Here is a 16877-nt window from a genome sequence, read left to right on the forward strand (position 1 = left end):
ATGTAGAAGTCAGAAAAGCAGGGGAGTGGTCATATCCCTAAATGGCTAAACCAGAAATCCCAGTTAGATCAATACCTGTCAATCACGCATCCCTGCAGGGGAAATTGAATCACACAATTCAAGCTTTCTTTGACTCTCCCCTGCCAAGTGAAGTAAAAGGCTTTAGGCACCAGGTTAGGTCATTGCCAAGCTCTCCATGGGAAAAATCCCTCCTCCTAAGGCTTCGGTTTTCCAACTCCCTTAGGTATCGCTTCAGCAGCTTTGTTCGAAAATCTGAATTAAATGTCAGTGTCTGGACCCTCATTTGGGACCCTCAAAGGGAAGGGGTAAGTAGTTACGGTTTTAGGGATGCTGGAATGCATGAGTGGAAAGGAGAGAGAGAGAGAGAGAGAGAGAGAGAGAGAGAGAGAGAGAGAGAGAGAGAGAGAGAGAGAGAGAGAGAAATCTTTTCTCCTTTCCTCCCCAGCAGGTAGCCTAAGTGCACCGCAGCAGAAGTCTGCTGGGGACGTGCAAGCGACCAAGGACCCGCCCAGGCCACTCTTATAGGCGAGCGCGGGGCGGGATCGGCCGGGGGCGGTGCCGCGCAGACGGCTCCTATAAGGAGCTGTCCGCCACCCTAGTGCTGAATCCAGCTCTAGAACCGGAACGAGGTGCTTTTGGCTATTGCTGGAGCTGAGCGCCAAGAGCTACCCTTGAGTTTGGATTTGAACCTTTAAGGAAGACTATCCGGAGGAAGAAGAGGCAGGCGAGGAAGGCGGGCACGGAAAGGGACAGTTGCAGGAACTGTAAACCTCGGTCACAGCTCCGAGGAAGCCCTGCCACGGTTTCGCTGGAGCGTCTGAGGATCAGGATGGAGTAAAGAAGAGTGTCTCTTCAAGGGGGGTGGGAGGGGTCCGGTGGTACGGAGGAGAGAAAACAGAGAGAGCGAGAAAGAGAGAAAGGAAAAGAGAGAAAAGCCAAGCCTGCTGCCTGCGAATTTGGGATTAGATTGGAAGAGATCGTTCACTCGGGAGAAATGGATTCTGTACCAAGACTGACCAGCGTTTTGACTTTGGTACTCTCTGGCTTGTGGCATTTAGGATTAACAGCGACAAATTGTGAGTACTCAGAGGTGGGGGTGGGAAGGTGAAGTGGGATATGACGCTACTAGGAATAAGTGTCCACCGTCCGATTGTATATGCTCTGGGAAAGAGCTGGGTGAAAACCCTAACCAGTGTGGTTCCACCATTCCAACCATCCCAAAAGTTAGCAGAGCTCTCATGAGCTTGCTCTGCTGAATTGCCTGCCCTTTGGAATCTTAAAGTTCCCTTATCCTGCTGCTACCTTCATGGTTCTTAATCTCAGACAGGGATGCACGGGCCAGAGCAAACCTCCAGGGGCAGAGATGCTCCGGAGTCACCGAGCTTGGTGACAGGAGCGGACTGCAGCTCCCATGGATTTGCAATGTGCCCTTAACACCTCTTCGCTCTCCTCACCCTAAGCACCTAGCTCTCTCCACTGCCTTAAGCTGAAGGCTTCAGTTGGGGTGTTTTGTAACCAATGGGCAACTGTGTAAGGGGATTGGGAGTTTGGGCCTAAAATTGTAGCTCAAATGTAGTCACCCTAGGAGACCAATGGCTGTCCTGTCACAGGAGGGAGAGCTTCAGTGCACATCTCACCATCACAATCCTGCTGCCGGTGAAGGAATAGTGAGCATGCACCGTGTTGTACATGTTTAAACTTCATTTAACAGGCAGGTAGTCTTTACTCCCAGAGATCTGCCACCTGCACTATTTATTTAAAGAATCCAGTTTGTCAAACTTGAATAAATCACTAAAGCTACAAGAGGCTCAAGCTCAATTGCTCAGCTGCTTCTTTAGGCAGAGGAAGGGAAGTTTTTCCATCTCTGGGAACTCCTAAATGAGAAAGGATGCAATTAAGCCATCTGTGTTGTTTGCAAGGATGGCTTATCGCGGTCCCTCAAGTTTCTGGATTTGTTCCCTCATCTTCTATTCCTGCACTTAAACTCAGAAATATTATCCAGTTTGGAACTATTGTATTTAACTTTTGTAATTTATATTATCAATATCAGTAAAGGGGGCCAGGAAGACTTACTACTGCCTTATTCCTTAATCCCTAGCTTAATCCCTGGAGAATATTGCCCCAGAATTTCCATCCCAGAGTGAAGACAAGTAGATTAATGTTCAAAGTAAAGCCAGTGTTTCTGTGATGCAAAGATTGGAAAGCTCACAGTCTATAGTTGTATCATTTTCTTAAAGTTTGTGTTACAAAGGGCAAATGAGGCAATCCTCTCTAACAAGGAGGGAGGAACTAATAAATTATCTCAGAGAGCATATTAAAGTAGGCTACAGTCAGGTAGATTGACTTTTCTATTCTGACTTCTTCCTCGTCTTTTCTCTTGTTCTCCTTTCCTTCTCCTCTTCCCCACTCTCCTTGAAATTATTCCCATGGTGCTAGATAGAAAGACCCAAAAGCCTTAGAAAGTAAGCTTCGCCACTGAGCTACTTTCTCTACCTTCTGGAACACTAGAGGTCAGTGTTGTCCAAATGATGCAAAGGTGTGGCTCTAAACTGTGCTCTCCCCTTAGCATATTCTCTTATCTGGAGAGAAGAACACTGTGAATATCCAAAAGGTGGGAGTGAGGGATACTGATGAAATGGGTAGAGCACAAGGTACAAGTACATGACTTTGGCCTCGTCAAATATTATTACCCTTCTTGAAAATTCATAAAAAATCTTGGAGTCATATTTTCTGTAAATTCACTTAACTTGATATGATAAAAATATTTCAATATTGTGCATAAAATTAAATGGCATGTGTTTAAGACTTTAGATTTGTATAGTAAAGGCAGTTACTAAATGTCTGTTCTGAGCATTTCAAAAGAAAGTTGGTGATATTGATCTCCAGAATTTCACAAGTGACAGTTGTGCCTTTCATTTTCAAGCAACATAGCAATTGAGTGAGTGCTGCTTGCTAAATATTCTGGAGTCCGTTTTCTTAAGGAATAGCAGTGACTGTTTGCTGTACTCTGAAAATTGTATCAATCCAGTAAACAATAAGGTTGCAGCAAGAACTTATTAGTGGTCTTCAGAGACTATATGGCAAACCCCTTAAGGCAATCATGAATATTTCCGGTTTATTTAGGCTGCTGTTCACAATTTTTATTCTTTAAGTGTAGATATTGGCTTTGCTACAGATGTACAGTCTGTTTCCATTCATATACATGCTTTGATAGGTTAGACGTTTCCTTCTGAAGCTCTTTCTTTTAATTTGATTTGTGAAAATATTTTTTAAAGATTGTTCTTACTATATTATAAGGAATATTCCATGTCATCAGTAACAAGCAATAATGAAAACAGATTATTTTCCCCCAGGATCTTCCATGGTACATAATCATAGGTAATATATTATAGGTGTAGTGGGTCTCTTAGAAAATGACTTTTAATTGTATGTCCTCTTTTGTAATGACTTGCTGTTGTTGTTATTATTGTGTAGTATGTGAGTATCTATTTGTATACATGTTTAATTTTCTCATACTCTGTTCCAAACATGGGCGTTTATCTCCACAGGGATAAATGAATGCTTATCCAATTACATATTCTATAAGTTTCTAATTAAACACAATGACAACAGAGTCGGGTTAGAAGGGGTCTAGCCATAACACAGATATTAAAAATCCGTGATGAGAATGCAATTGCCTACCAGCAATAAGACCTCTGTAAATTCCCTCATTCTAGACTTTCAGGATATTAAACAGCAAGAGTGTTTCCTTTGGGTATATCCTGAGGGAACTGGTTAATTTTGATTATATATTATATAAAATATCAAATATACATAATAGACCAATGTAAAATTTTAAGAAATGTTATATATTCAACTCCTTTGACACAAGAAGCTATGATGTGGCTTGAGGGTTGGATAAAATGAGACCAGAAGTCTCTATGAAGTTCTAGTTCGAGTGCTGTCTCAGCTCAGGTGTCAATTACTTAGTCAGTTATTGTCCTTTCCATGTGGCAAGTGAAACGCAGTCAACAATTGAGATACATGTACATCCTAAATTTCACAGCAGCTAAATGTCTTACTAAGGCTATTTAATATGAGGCTAAATAAAATGCTATAATGGCAGAGTATCAGAAGAGAAGGACTGCACATGACACACACAGGACTACTATCAATTTAATTCTTAAAAAGAAACATATTACACGATTGTTCATAACTTTAATTTCTCTGAAATAACTTAGAACAATCACTAAGTACCTCCTTGAAATTTGTTGCTGCCCATTAAGAGTCCCAGAGACAGGTTATTGTGATAAGAATTCATAACTCCCTGTTTTGGGTTTTTCTTGCATACTGAATTTCACAAGACCTGTGAGTGTGTTGATTATGGTAGTAAAGATATATCAGACTTTGAATTGCCTGAGGGCTGTTAACAAACCAAATTGAAGAGTAAGATGAGCAAAGATTGTGCTATTCTCATGGGGCAGATGAATGGCTGTGCAGTGCTTTCTTTGACATCTATAGCTACCAGAAGTGCAGTAACCCCGTACTGCTCAGTTCGTGGAGTCTGGAAGGTTTCTCCATCATCAAACTAGCTCGTTTCGACCTTTACTGCTCAACATGAAATCGTTTTTCCTTCACATAAATCCCATATGTAAAGCAGATGAACACCTTTCAACTATAAAATGTAAAATATAAATTAAGAACTAGAGGAGGGATTTCACAACAAAAGAAGAGGCTTAGGGGATGATTAATGTCCATGAGAGCAGCCATGCTCTCACCTGCATTAACCTTCTAAGGAATGACCAACCATCCTATTGTAGTTTTCAATGTTTCCTGCCCATCTGCACAACTGGCTTTAGTTTTCTCTGGGTGAATCACTTTACTTTTCTGTATCCATTTATCACAAAATGATGGGCTATGATTCAGAGCATCTCTAAATCTTTTAGTCGGTGATTCATTGTCTTTTAGTTGATAACCAAGAATTGTGATGGAATATGACTTACATGTGATAATTTTTCCCTGCAAATAATAAAATTGAAAATGGGTTTAGTTACCTAATTAGGCAGAAGACAACAGTTTTACTAACAATTTTAAGAAGTTGCATTGCTTTAATTTTGAAGCAGTATTGACATCATTAATTTCTAAAGAAACTGTTTCATTCAGTAAAGCTATGCCACCTTTACCTGGTGACATTGTAGAGGTTATTCACTCACTCCAATAAGCTTGATTTGCTGAATAAAGGCCTTAATTTAGTCACTAGGACAATGTTTACTTCTAATGTGTTTTCATAATTAACTACTAATGCTACTTATTGGTCATTTCACTTGCGTGTGTTTGAGATCACTGCACTTTAAAACTGGGAGGCAACTATAATCAGAATAAGAGTTTAATGTGATTTTAATTCCTATTAGTAGGCATGCAGCATATATCCCTCACTTACTGCAACCACTTTACAAGACTGCTCAGCAAGCTAGACATTAAATGATCTAGTTCATATGAATGAAATTCAGATGAGTAGAACATGTCCCCAATATAACTAATCTAAGCAATGAAAAAAATTGAATTCTGACCTTTAACCATTTTTAAACACAAACATTGTTGAAACAAAATATCCCCAATGCACTTCACTAGGTAGCTTGCATAGCATCTGCAGAAATTTGGCAAGGGTTCTATAAGATCAGCCTCATAACCTGAGCCTTGGAGAAGGGCATGAGTTAGCAATTTTCAACACACCCAACTCCTGAGTCATACCTGAAAAAAAAATGCCAAAAACATTCAAATCAAGACTGGAAGCATGACATTAAATACTGCAATGTTCAAAGAAAAGCAACTTTATCTCTATGCTTGTACCCAGAGTTGAGGATTTATTTTTCTTTCATATTTTTAAGTTAAAAATCTTCATAGGGGATGAAGAAAACCTTGAGGAACAATTTATAAGACCCTGGTGGGTACACACAAGAATGGAACAACTCCATGAGGGCACTTTTGTTGGCATTCTGTCCCATAAATCTGTCAATGTCAGACCAGAGGTATGCTGAGGTAGTGCTTATGGAGCCCGGGATCAAGTGCTGTATGGTGCAAGCCCTGATCTGGCTTCATATAATGATCTCACTCTCACCTCCAGTATCCCTTCTAGCAAAATATGGAGCTCTACATTTTACAAACAAATAAGATGTTTCACATTTTTGCATTTATTTGTTTGGGCTGGTTATTAATTTGACCTACAATACCACTTTCCCTTAAATTTTTTTCCTCACCATTTTCCAAGGGCATACACCCATATGCACACACATGGATACACGCATACACACACACATACACACACACACACACATTTTGTAGTGTGGAATGTGTTGAGAGTACATGGGGAAAGGGTCAGGGGAGAATGGAGATGGTAAGGATCATGATAATCCATACATGTATGAAATTGTCATAGAATAAATAAAATGTTAGACTTTTATGAGTCTAGATAAGGTGCCCCTATTTCTCTCATTTTTTGTAGCACTTTCTGTAATTCTTGTTCTCTCAGTTAAGATGCATTGCCCCTTTGTCATGTTTTATTTGAATTCCTGTACCTAATGTCTAAAGTACTGAGCAAACGGAGGGACGAGGGAATGATCTAATGGTTTTCTAGTGAGAGCTTTCAATCTTAAACTGAAAGTTTTTTTCTACTCCCTATTGGCAGAGTCTTGCTTTTAAGATGTGTTTGTTTCATACTGCTATTTTAACAACTATTATTTGTCACTGTTGTGGAAATGCCAAGTAGAAGTGAGCTGTAAAATGAGACAGAAGTCCAGATTGCCTTATCGAGTGTGAAGTCTGCAGCATGGATGCCCGACTGCGTGCTTCTCTGTATTCACTGGAGAGTACGCCTGACGTTGGGCACCATAAAGTTATTTGTAACCTGAAAAAAATCTCCCTAGCTACTTGACCTTGCTACAACTTGCAGCTCATGTGATTAACTTTCTTTATGCAATGCAGTGAATGTTTCACTATAATCTGAAAAAACACATGCATCCATTACTACAAGAAATTTTTCCAATGCCTTGGGTTTAAAATATAGGAAGCATTTGGATTCTACTCAATGGAGTTTAAGTGCGGGATTGTGGAAAAGAATTTTGTTTCATGGCAATCCCATCTCTTTACTCTTATGAAATGACTCTGAGACACTTATGCCATCTTAACTATGGTAAATAAGAAAGGGTTAAGTGTCAAGAGCTGGTGTCTTGCTCATCTGCAGAACTCACAGAAGAACTTTGCTCCAAGTACTATTTTTCTGTTGTAATAAGAGTGTTGGGCTTCTCTGTTGTAATAGGAGGAGTGGTGGGGCTGCGTCCCCGGCACCTAGCTACCCGCATGGCTAGCTTATGCCCCAAAATAATTACATGGAAACTGTATTCTTTTGAACCCTGCCTGGCCCATTAGTTCCAGCCTCTTATTGGCTAGCTCTTACATATTGATCTAACCCATTTCTAATATTCTGTGTAGCACCACGAGCTGGCTTACCAGGAAAGATCTTAACCTGCATCTGTCTGGTGTGGGAGAATCATGGCGACTACTGACTCGGCTCCTTTCTCCCAGCATCCTGTTCTGTCTACTCCGCCTACCTAATTTTCTGTCCTATTAAAGGGCTAAGGCAGTTTCTTTATTTAACCAATGAAATTAACTCCTCCATCATTTTTCTTTCTTACAGTTGAGTTTTCTATGTAGTTGCAGAAGTGAAGAATAACTGGTGAGATCTAGCACAGGACACCCAGGAATGGTTAAAAAAAAAAAAAAAAAAAAAAAAAGCTTGACAGCCAAGAAAAAAGCCGTTTTTCACGTCAGTGCTAATTGCTTCAACATTACTAAGCTTGGGTGCAATGGAAGGCTTACAGTGCATATCTTCCACTGTCTGTAGCTTCCAAATGTGCTCTTCAGGGGAGTGAAATTGAAGCTAGGGCTTGAATAAACTCTGCAGACTGAAAGCTGGGGATACTATGGATTGCTATAGAGATAGAGGAGAAAGTAAACAACTGGGTCAGTATGGAAAATGGATCTCTCTATATTTAAAAAATAGAGTATTAGTGAGGGTTTTTAATTTTTAAGATATAACTATTTTTTTAATAAGCATGAGTGTCTTGCTACCTGCATGTGTATCAACCACATGCCTGGTGCCTGCGGAATTCAGAAGAGGGAAGTAGAAATCCTAGAACTAGAGTTAAAGAAAGTTGTGTGTGACCATGTAGGTGCTAGGAACTAAAAGTACAGTAAGTACAGTAAAATTAGTACAGTAAGATTTTAATTTTCCCCATTTAAAATTTTATTTTTGCATGGTCATGCACATGTATGTTTGTACATGTGAATACTGTAGACCAGACTGTGTGTTATCCTCTAGAAAGATATATATCTTCCTTGAAACAGGATCTCTCATCGACTTGGAGGATGTCAACTAGTCTAGAGAGGTGTTAGGCTGCTCCTAGTTATCCTCTGATGCTGGAATTATATATATATATATATATATATATATATATATATATATATATATGTGTGTGTGTGTGTGTGTGTGTGTGTGTGTGTGTGTGTGTGTGTGTCTGCACATGCAGATATACATGGTGTGTGTGTGTGTGTGGTGCATGCCTGGTGACTGTGTGCACATAAACTCTGTGCATACCACAGTGTATGTGTAGGTCATAACTAAATTCATGGAGTTGATTCTTTCCTTTCACCTTTATGTGTATTGCACATATGAAATTCTGTTCACCATGTTTCTGTGGCATGTACTTTATGGTCTAAGACATCTCATGAACCACATATATGGAATTTCTGTGAGTTATAAGGTTTAAATTTGGGTTTTAAAGCTTTCAAGGTAAGAACTTTACCATGTAAGTTTTATCTCTAGGACCTGTCCCTCTTTTAAGGATTGATGATTCGTAGAATGCAATAGAAAAAAATGTTGGTAACAGCTCAGTCCGTTGCTCCAAATTGGGTCTCTGTCTCCATCTTGATCCATCGCCAGATGAAGGTTCTAAGGTGATATACAAGATATTCATCAGTATGGCTATAGGATAGGGTCATTTCAGGTTCCCTCTCCTCAGTTGCCCAAGGTACTAGCTGGGGATATCTCCCTGGACACCTGTGAGCCCCTCTAGAGTCAAGTATCTTGCCAACCTTAAGATGGCTCCCTTAATTAGGATATATATTTCTCTGCTCCCGTATCTACCCTTCCTATATCCCAACCATCCTATTCCCCCAAGCTCCCCCCATCCTCCCCTTCTCATGTTTCTCACCCCATTTCCCCTTAGCCCCATGCCACCTCACCCCCAAGTTCCCAGTTTTTGCCCGACAATCTTGTCTACTTCCCCTATCTAGGCGGATGACTATACATTTTTCTTTGGGTTCACCTTCTTATTTAGCTTCTCTAGGATCACAAATTATATCCTCAATGTCCTTTACTTATGGCTAGAAACCAATTATGAGTGAGTACATCCCATGTTCATCTTTTTGGGTCTGGGATACCTCACTCAGGATGAGCTCTTAAGGTCCAAATGAGGAGCAGAAGGAAGGAGAACATGAGCAAGGAAGTCAGGACCACGAGGGGTGCACCCACCCACTGTGACAGTGGAACTGATCTATTGGGAGCTCACCAAGGCCAGCTGGACTGGTACTGAATAAGCATGGGATGAAACCGGACTCTCTGAACATGGTGGACAATGAAGGCTGATGAGAAGTCAAGGACAATGGCACTAGGTTTCGATCCTAATACATGAACTGGCTTTGTGGGAGCCTAGCCTGTTTGGATGCTCATCTTCCTGGACCTAGATAGAAGTGGGAAGACCTTGGACTTCCCGCAGGGCAGGGAATTTGGACTACTCTTTAGTACCTAGAGGGAGGGGGAATGGAGTGGGGGGAGGGGGAGAAGAGTGGGGATAGGGGGAGAGGAGTGGGGGGAAGGGGCGATGTGTGGGAGGAGGGGGAGGGAATTGGGAAATGGGTAGGCGGTGGAAATTTTAATTAAAATGAATAAAATAAAGAAAAAAATGCAAAAAAAATGTTGGTAAGCAAATTATCTGAGATGATTAAAACAGCTCAGGTGATAGCTAGTAAGACTACAAGAATGACATTTGACAGTTAAACTCACACAGACCTGCAAAGAGAATAATGCCCAAAAATATTCAAGGCACAGGGGTGTATGAACTACTAAACACATAAAAGCACAGATTTGAAGCCAAAATGTACTCTATAGATGCTTCTGTTGTTTGTAACAAATGAAAGCAGTAGATTCTCAAAGTGTGTCCATTGCTCTGAAATGAAGTTGTTTTCTGTGAAGACAGAGTGGCCATAATCTGAATGCAGCATATTTCATATATGCATAAGACTGTTTAGCACACACTGTCTGTATCCATCACACTGATGCAATCTTCCAATCTATAAATTATATTGGTCTATATCAGCAAAATTAGGACTAGTCACTAAGGAATGTATAATTAAACCTCGACATCATGGATTCTGTCCCCCATCAACTGGGGGTTGATGAAGCATCCTAACCCACTTTAGAGTCTGCTCTGTATAAGGAGAATTTCTAGAGTTGAGTGCTTCAGGTTGGTATGCTATCATTAGTAACTGATCTTCAGGAATAAATCCCAATATCGCTAGACTGTCTACTTGCCTTTGTACATGTTCAGGTCAAGGGGGCTGGATTATTTCTGTTTTCTACATCAGCAGAATTGATTGTGCTTTTCTGGTGAAGAGAGAAAGAAAGTGAGAGAAAACACCAACACATTTAGGCATATCATTTGTAACAATTTGCCTTTGAAGCAGAACTATCTCTTTGAAACACTCTAACAGTTTAGGGAGCTTTGCCAAATTCATAAGAGAACTCAATGTGCAAGAGTGAGGATCTGAGTTGATCCCAGTACTCAGGAACAGCCAACTGTGGTATTAAACCTCTGTTACCACAGTGTTCCTAAGGCATCTAAGCTTCACAAACACCACACACCAAGATTTGTGTAATACTCTGTCCTGCACATGAACACAAACACATGATGCAAAAATCCCATTCCTTTCGGCAAACATTGCATACTTCATATGCATATATACAAATCACACAAATATCTCCTAAGAACACAAATACCATATACAGATACATACATCATACACACACCCTATGATATCAGTTTGCAGAATGAGCAGTATATAATAGGTACTCTTAGGCTGCTGTGGTGGAATAAATGTTTCCTTTTCTACTTCCTTCCAAGTGTCACTTGTCTTCCCTTGGTCTCCAGCCCTTTCTGTGAAGTCATATAGTTTGTGCATTACTGGTGTCTTTCCCTGAACTCTTTGCTGGGGAGAATGTGTACAGTGTAGGAGGAAACTTAAGTGGATTCCAGCACTGCTTTGTTACACTGTGTGGGCACAATTACAGGATTTGATGCTTCCGTATGAGGCCAGCTGAAGCACAGGCTTGACACAGATCACCCACCTACGGGACTCTTGATGATGCCCGCCTAGTCCCATCATACCCAACCATCTGTCTCTAAAACCTTCCTCTACCAATTCCACTAATTCCCCAAATCTGTAATTTTGGGGAGCAACTTCGAGTTCATTTTCTACAAACAGTATTAGCTGTAGAGAGTCTGGTAGAAGAGACACTGTAGTATGCAGTCTGCACAGATCTCTTGATGGCTGGGAAGGCAGACTGTCCACATAGCATTACTAAGTATAAAGAAGCATGGAAGGAAGAGTTCTGGGCTGAGGAAAGGAACTTTAGGCCCGTTCAGGGCATCAGAACTAAGCGTGTCCTCTGCCAAAGTTTGGATTTTCTGGTCTAGTCGCACTGCGTCCGGTCCTTCTGCTGTCCTCTCCACTGGGCCTTTCTCTTCCCATTTCCCCCACTCCTTTCCCTGCTCCATTCTTCATGCTCTCTTCTTCTGCTCCTCCCTCCCTCCTCTGCGTGCTTCATTTACCTTTTTCTAAGTGACAGATTTACACACTGTGGTGTAAGCTAATGCTTTTACAGGTTCCTCACTCAAATGCCACATCTAGAGGAACAGGATCTCAGGAGAGCAGTGAGAATTTGAAAAGGACAGCAGTCAGTGACCAGTGAAAATTCCTAGAAATTTTATCTTAAACACTCAGGCAGATTTGTATTTACTGCTAAATTATATCCTTATTAAGATATTTTACCTCAATTTTTTAATTAAATAGATGAGCCAAATATATTTCTTAACCCGTAGCAGAGAACTCCAATCACCAAGGCACAGACTTGACATTTTGCTCTCTCTGTGTGTCTGTGCCTCCCAGGATTCCCATGTTGGAGAGGTCAATGTCTGTCCCTTCCTCTCAGAGCAACAGTTTGTTTCATTTCATTATCCAGGATCTGTAAACTGTTACTGATCTGTAAGCTGCACATGACAGTCAATCAATATTAGGAACTAGAAAAATTTAATTCTCAGGAGCGGGGAGACCCACCAGCTTGTGTAGTGAACAGACCTGGAGCTTTGAGAACATACTATCTTCTACAGTCACCTGGGAGAGCAGATTCACTCTGTCCTCTCTGCCAGCTTCCCTCATACTGAGCCATATGTGCAGCCTGGACTGGGGTCCACAAGGATAAGTTCGTTCTGACAACCAGAAATTAAGAGAAATCAATCCCTCTCGTTTCACAGTCGTTACAAATACTTAGACATGATGAGAAATGCTATGGCTGCAGACTGGAGTGGTGGCTCACCAGAGAGCAGAGACAGCAGGAGCCGAAGTGTTTGTCTTTGTGAGGGTTCCAGGCACGCACCCCACCCCAACTGTGGCACTTGGTGACAACTTGTGACACTTCACTCTGTCCCTTGCTAGAGTCATATAGAAAGGGGATTTTCTTCTCACCACTGTCAGTGTGCTAGGTTAGATGGGCAGGGATCACAGGGGGTTTCAGTCCACTTTCCATGATTTCAAATCTCAGATACATTATTTTCTCAGTTTACTGTTTCTCTGGGACTAACAGCCAAATGGAGCTGTTATTAAAACTTGAGAGACTGCTCATCCTTTCAGAGCTAGCTCTCTCTGACCACTGCGGGGAAATGGCTATGGTGTCCAGACCCATAGATTCTGGCCCACTGTTATGTAAGGTAACTTATGCTAAGTTTGAAAAAAACTCCCTCCCCCATATCTAAAGGACACCACTCTTCTATATGACTACCAACTCATAAAGTTGCTGGAGCCGCTGACTAAATCTTCCTACCACCTTTTAATGGTCAAGACCAAACTGTCAAAATAGCATAATAACTTGCACTATCAGTGCCTAGTGTCCAAGCATGGTGGTTTTAATTCTGATTATTAACATGCTGGGATTTATAATCACCATGGAAATGACTTCCCAGTCATGCCTATGAAGGATTATCTAGACTATGTTAATTAAGATGGGAAGACCCATTCCAAATATGTGTGACATCATCTCATGGTCTGGGTTCCAAGACACTGTTCTGCTTCCTGAATATGGATGTAATGTGCCTATCTGCTTCACCATCGCCATCATAATGGACTGTGCCATGGAACTATAAGCCCAAATAAATTCTTTCTTCCTCAAATTCCTTTACATATTTACTATATATATATATATATATATATATATATATATATATATATATATTACAGATAGAAATTACAGCCACAAGAAAATAAACTAAGAGAGGGTGTTTCACGTATTTGTGCTCATTGGAAACCATTTTACCTAATTGAAGAGTGTCCAGTGCCATAGGACATAACTGGTCATGGAACTCCAAGGGTGAGCATACAGGTTCTGCCTTTTATCTAAATCCTTTTTTTTTCTTGCTGATTTTTTTATTAATTAATTAATTTAATTATTAAAGATTTCTGCCTCTTCCCCGCCACCACCTCCCATTCCCTCCCCCTCCCCCAATCAAGTCTTCCTTCCTCCTCAGCCCAAAGAGCAAGCAGGTTTCTCTGCCTTTCGCTCTTAAACATGCAGCAATGTTCACAATGCCCATGCCACAGAATAAGTCAAGTGTTTATCGGCCAATGAATACTGATTACATGGGAGGGTAAGAATCACAAACCTCTATCCAATGTCTTCTTCATCCTTGGCCAGGTGCAGTGAAGGACCCTGCCTGCTGGCCACAGGACATTCATTTGAGAATGATGAATGGCCCTTATAGCAGCTTGCTCTCCTCATCAGCTGCGTTGTTAGACCAATAAATTCTTTGCTTTAATTTCAAGGTCTCATGAGCTTATCCTTTCAACCCTGGGAACAACTTCGCTTCCTGCATTTTATTTTTCAATTTCTGCTTTGGCTCCTTGGATGGACATGCTTCTTCAGACTTAGGGAATCTAAAAGGACATTGCTCAAAGTTTTCTCCTTGGAGCCACACCTCAATTCTTGCATAAATTATTTTGGACAAGAAAGATCTTTGATTATCCTTACTGTTAGCCACAAAGTCATACATAAATATTTTGTTTTTAAAAAGAAGCATTGCATGGCAAAGGGTAATTAAATAAATACTGAAACTTTCTAAAGGAAATTTTATATAGAATTTCAGCAGCTAAAAATAAATTAAAAAGTGCTGCTTCAGAGAAAATGGGTGAGACTTCCCAGAATTCCATGCTTCAGCATATCCTTTCTCTTCTAATTTTTCAGGGACCTGTTGTGAAGTTTTCCACCATCTAAAAAAATTTCTCCCTAGTCTTCATTCCTTTCTCTCTGTGCTTCTGTGTGTATGCGAGTAAGCTCATGGAGGGCAGAAGACAACCTTGGTATCAGTCCTCATCCTCGCTTTTCACTTTGTATGACACAGGTTACATCACTCATCCGAGGCTAGCTGACCCAAGTGCTTACAGGTATTCTACTGTCCCTATACACTATCTCTGAATAGGCATTCTGTGATTAAACATGCTCTATGATATCCGGCTTTCCATAGTTTCTGGGAATTCCAACCAGATTAGCAAACTCTATCGACTAGTGCTTGCCCTTCTATGCAGTTTCCCTAGTATTATCTAATTCTCAGTTGCAAGAACTTAAGTTCATAATTATATACAAAAATAATAATATTAAATGTTTTAGAAAAAGAATATAGAAGTGTCATTATTCAGATAGCACTGAATGGTGTGGGGCGGGGGTACTCAGTGTCTGGTAAGGTTATGAATATGATCTCTGTCCAAAGTCATATTAACTAAGTAGGCACCATTTTCTGATGTTATTGACACATAATAATTATATATATTTATGTGGTAAAGTATGATGCTTTAATTCACTGTATTCATTGCATTTTGATCATACCAGTGTATTCAGCATGTCACCGTAAGCACTCACCATTTATTTTCAGTTGACTGACAGCAGTGCATTAGGGCATTCTTAACTATACAGTAGGATCCTCTAGCTAGTGATAGGGTAATGTATATTTCAGCTAACTAGGAGAGACGCTCCTATTTTTATTTTTAACCCATTGGAAAGCTGGTTTTCTCTTGCTGCTATTTATGTAAGTGTCATCTTATTGGCATTTACTGATCTGAAAAGATAGCAAGTTGTCAAAAAAATTGCCTTCTCACCTTGTTCTCCTTAGTCTGCAGTCAAGAGCTATTTTTATGTTAAGGAATTATCTTGTAAAGGCCCTTGAATTATCCACCTACATCCCAGGTATCCCCTTGGGACCTCCTCAAAAGAAGAGATCTCATGTTAGCTATGATTAAATTGTCTGTGTATAGCACAGTGAATGGTGAAATAACTACTTGATGAAACTGTAGCACAGACAAATTGAGTGAAACTCCTGCCAAGGCAGCAAACTCTCATCCAGGACATGGGGGGCACCCCATTGTCTTACACCTATTTGCATTGTGGTAATAAATGAACCTTGGGCCATTAATAGTGAGAATGATGTCCTAGTACTGCCCTCTGCTGACCAATGTGAGTAGAAGAGACAAACACAAGTTAAATGCAATTGCTGCACATCTGGATTTGACTTTGGTGATTGATTCAAATCCTTAGTGCTTGCTCTGAGCAAGATCTGTGCATTTAGATACTGATTGTCCTCACTTTGTCCTTCAGGGAACTCCAAATGCCTTATGTTATATTTTAATGGAATCTAATATTATTTCTTATAATAATTAATATAGCATATAATATTTGATAAGTTATTTCAAAGCAATTAACATTATAGATCTATTTTGTGAAGGGGTGCTATATGTGTATAGCATATGTATTTTTTCATATGTGTGTGTGTGTGTGTGTGTACAACTGTATGGGTTATGTATTCATGTGTGTACAAGTACATGTTGAGGACAGACATGGACATTAGGTCTCCTCTTCAACCACTCTCTATTTTTAGACAGGTTTTTCAAACAAACTTGGAGTTCATTGATTTAACTAGGCTGGATGACCAATGACCTCCAAAGATCTACCTATCTCCATATTCCAAGTGTTAGGATCACTAGGTTAATGTCAGGATTCAAACTCATGTCTGTATGGCAATCATTTTACAAGCTAAGTCATCTCCACAGCATATCCACCTTATTTTTGATGGATTATTTGCTTTCTATTATGATTAACATATCTAGCAGAGTTGCACGTGGAGGTATTCTTTACATAAACCACTTGTTCTGGTGACTGTCAGGATTTATTTTCCCCCAAAGTCAATATTGACTTTGGTGTCACCTTTGTGAATATTTACATCTCCAGATAATGAATTGAAATGGGCATTTGAATGAAAACTAATATCCATTTATTTTCTGAAATCAAATGTTTTGCGAAGAGGATAGAAGGTGTGAAGTCACGTCCCGCTGGAGCGGCTCTGTTTTAGGATTGCTCTGCGGAAGTCTGCCTTGCATTCTGATTTGCTGGAGTCATTTCTAGAAATTCTTTAAGGGTGTACTGTTTTCAAACTAACAGACAGAAT

At 40.3% G+C, this 16877-nt stretch overlaps 1 protein-coding gene across 1 annotated transcript in view; it reads left to right on the plus strand.

Annotated features, from left to right (window-relative positions):
- Nucleotides 1–646: 646 nt before the first annotated feature.
- Cntnap5 (contactin associated protein family member 5) overlaps nt 647–16877 on the plus strand; it is a 976150-nt gene continuing 959919 nt past the window's right edge. The window contains exon 1 of the mRNA XM_057769582.1: nt 647–1097. Coding sequence (XP_057625565.1) covers nt 1016–1097 — 82 coding nt within the window. The 5' untranslated portion in view covers nt 647–1015. The remainder of the gene's footprint in view (nt 1098–16877) is intronic.

Source organism: Chionomys nivalis, chromosome 5 (genome assembly GCF_950005125.1).
Source record: "Chionomys nivalis chromosome 5, mChiNiv1.1, whole genome shotgun sequence".
NCBI classification, from domain to species: domain Eukaryota; kingdom Metazoa; phylum Chordata; class Mammalia; order Rodentia; family Cricetidae; genus Chionomys; species Chionomys nivalis.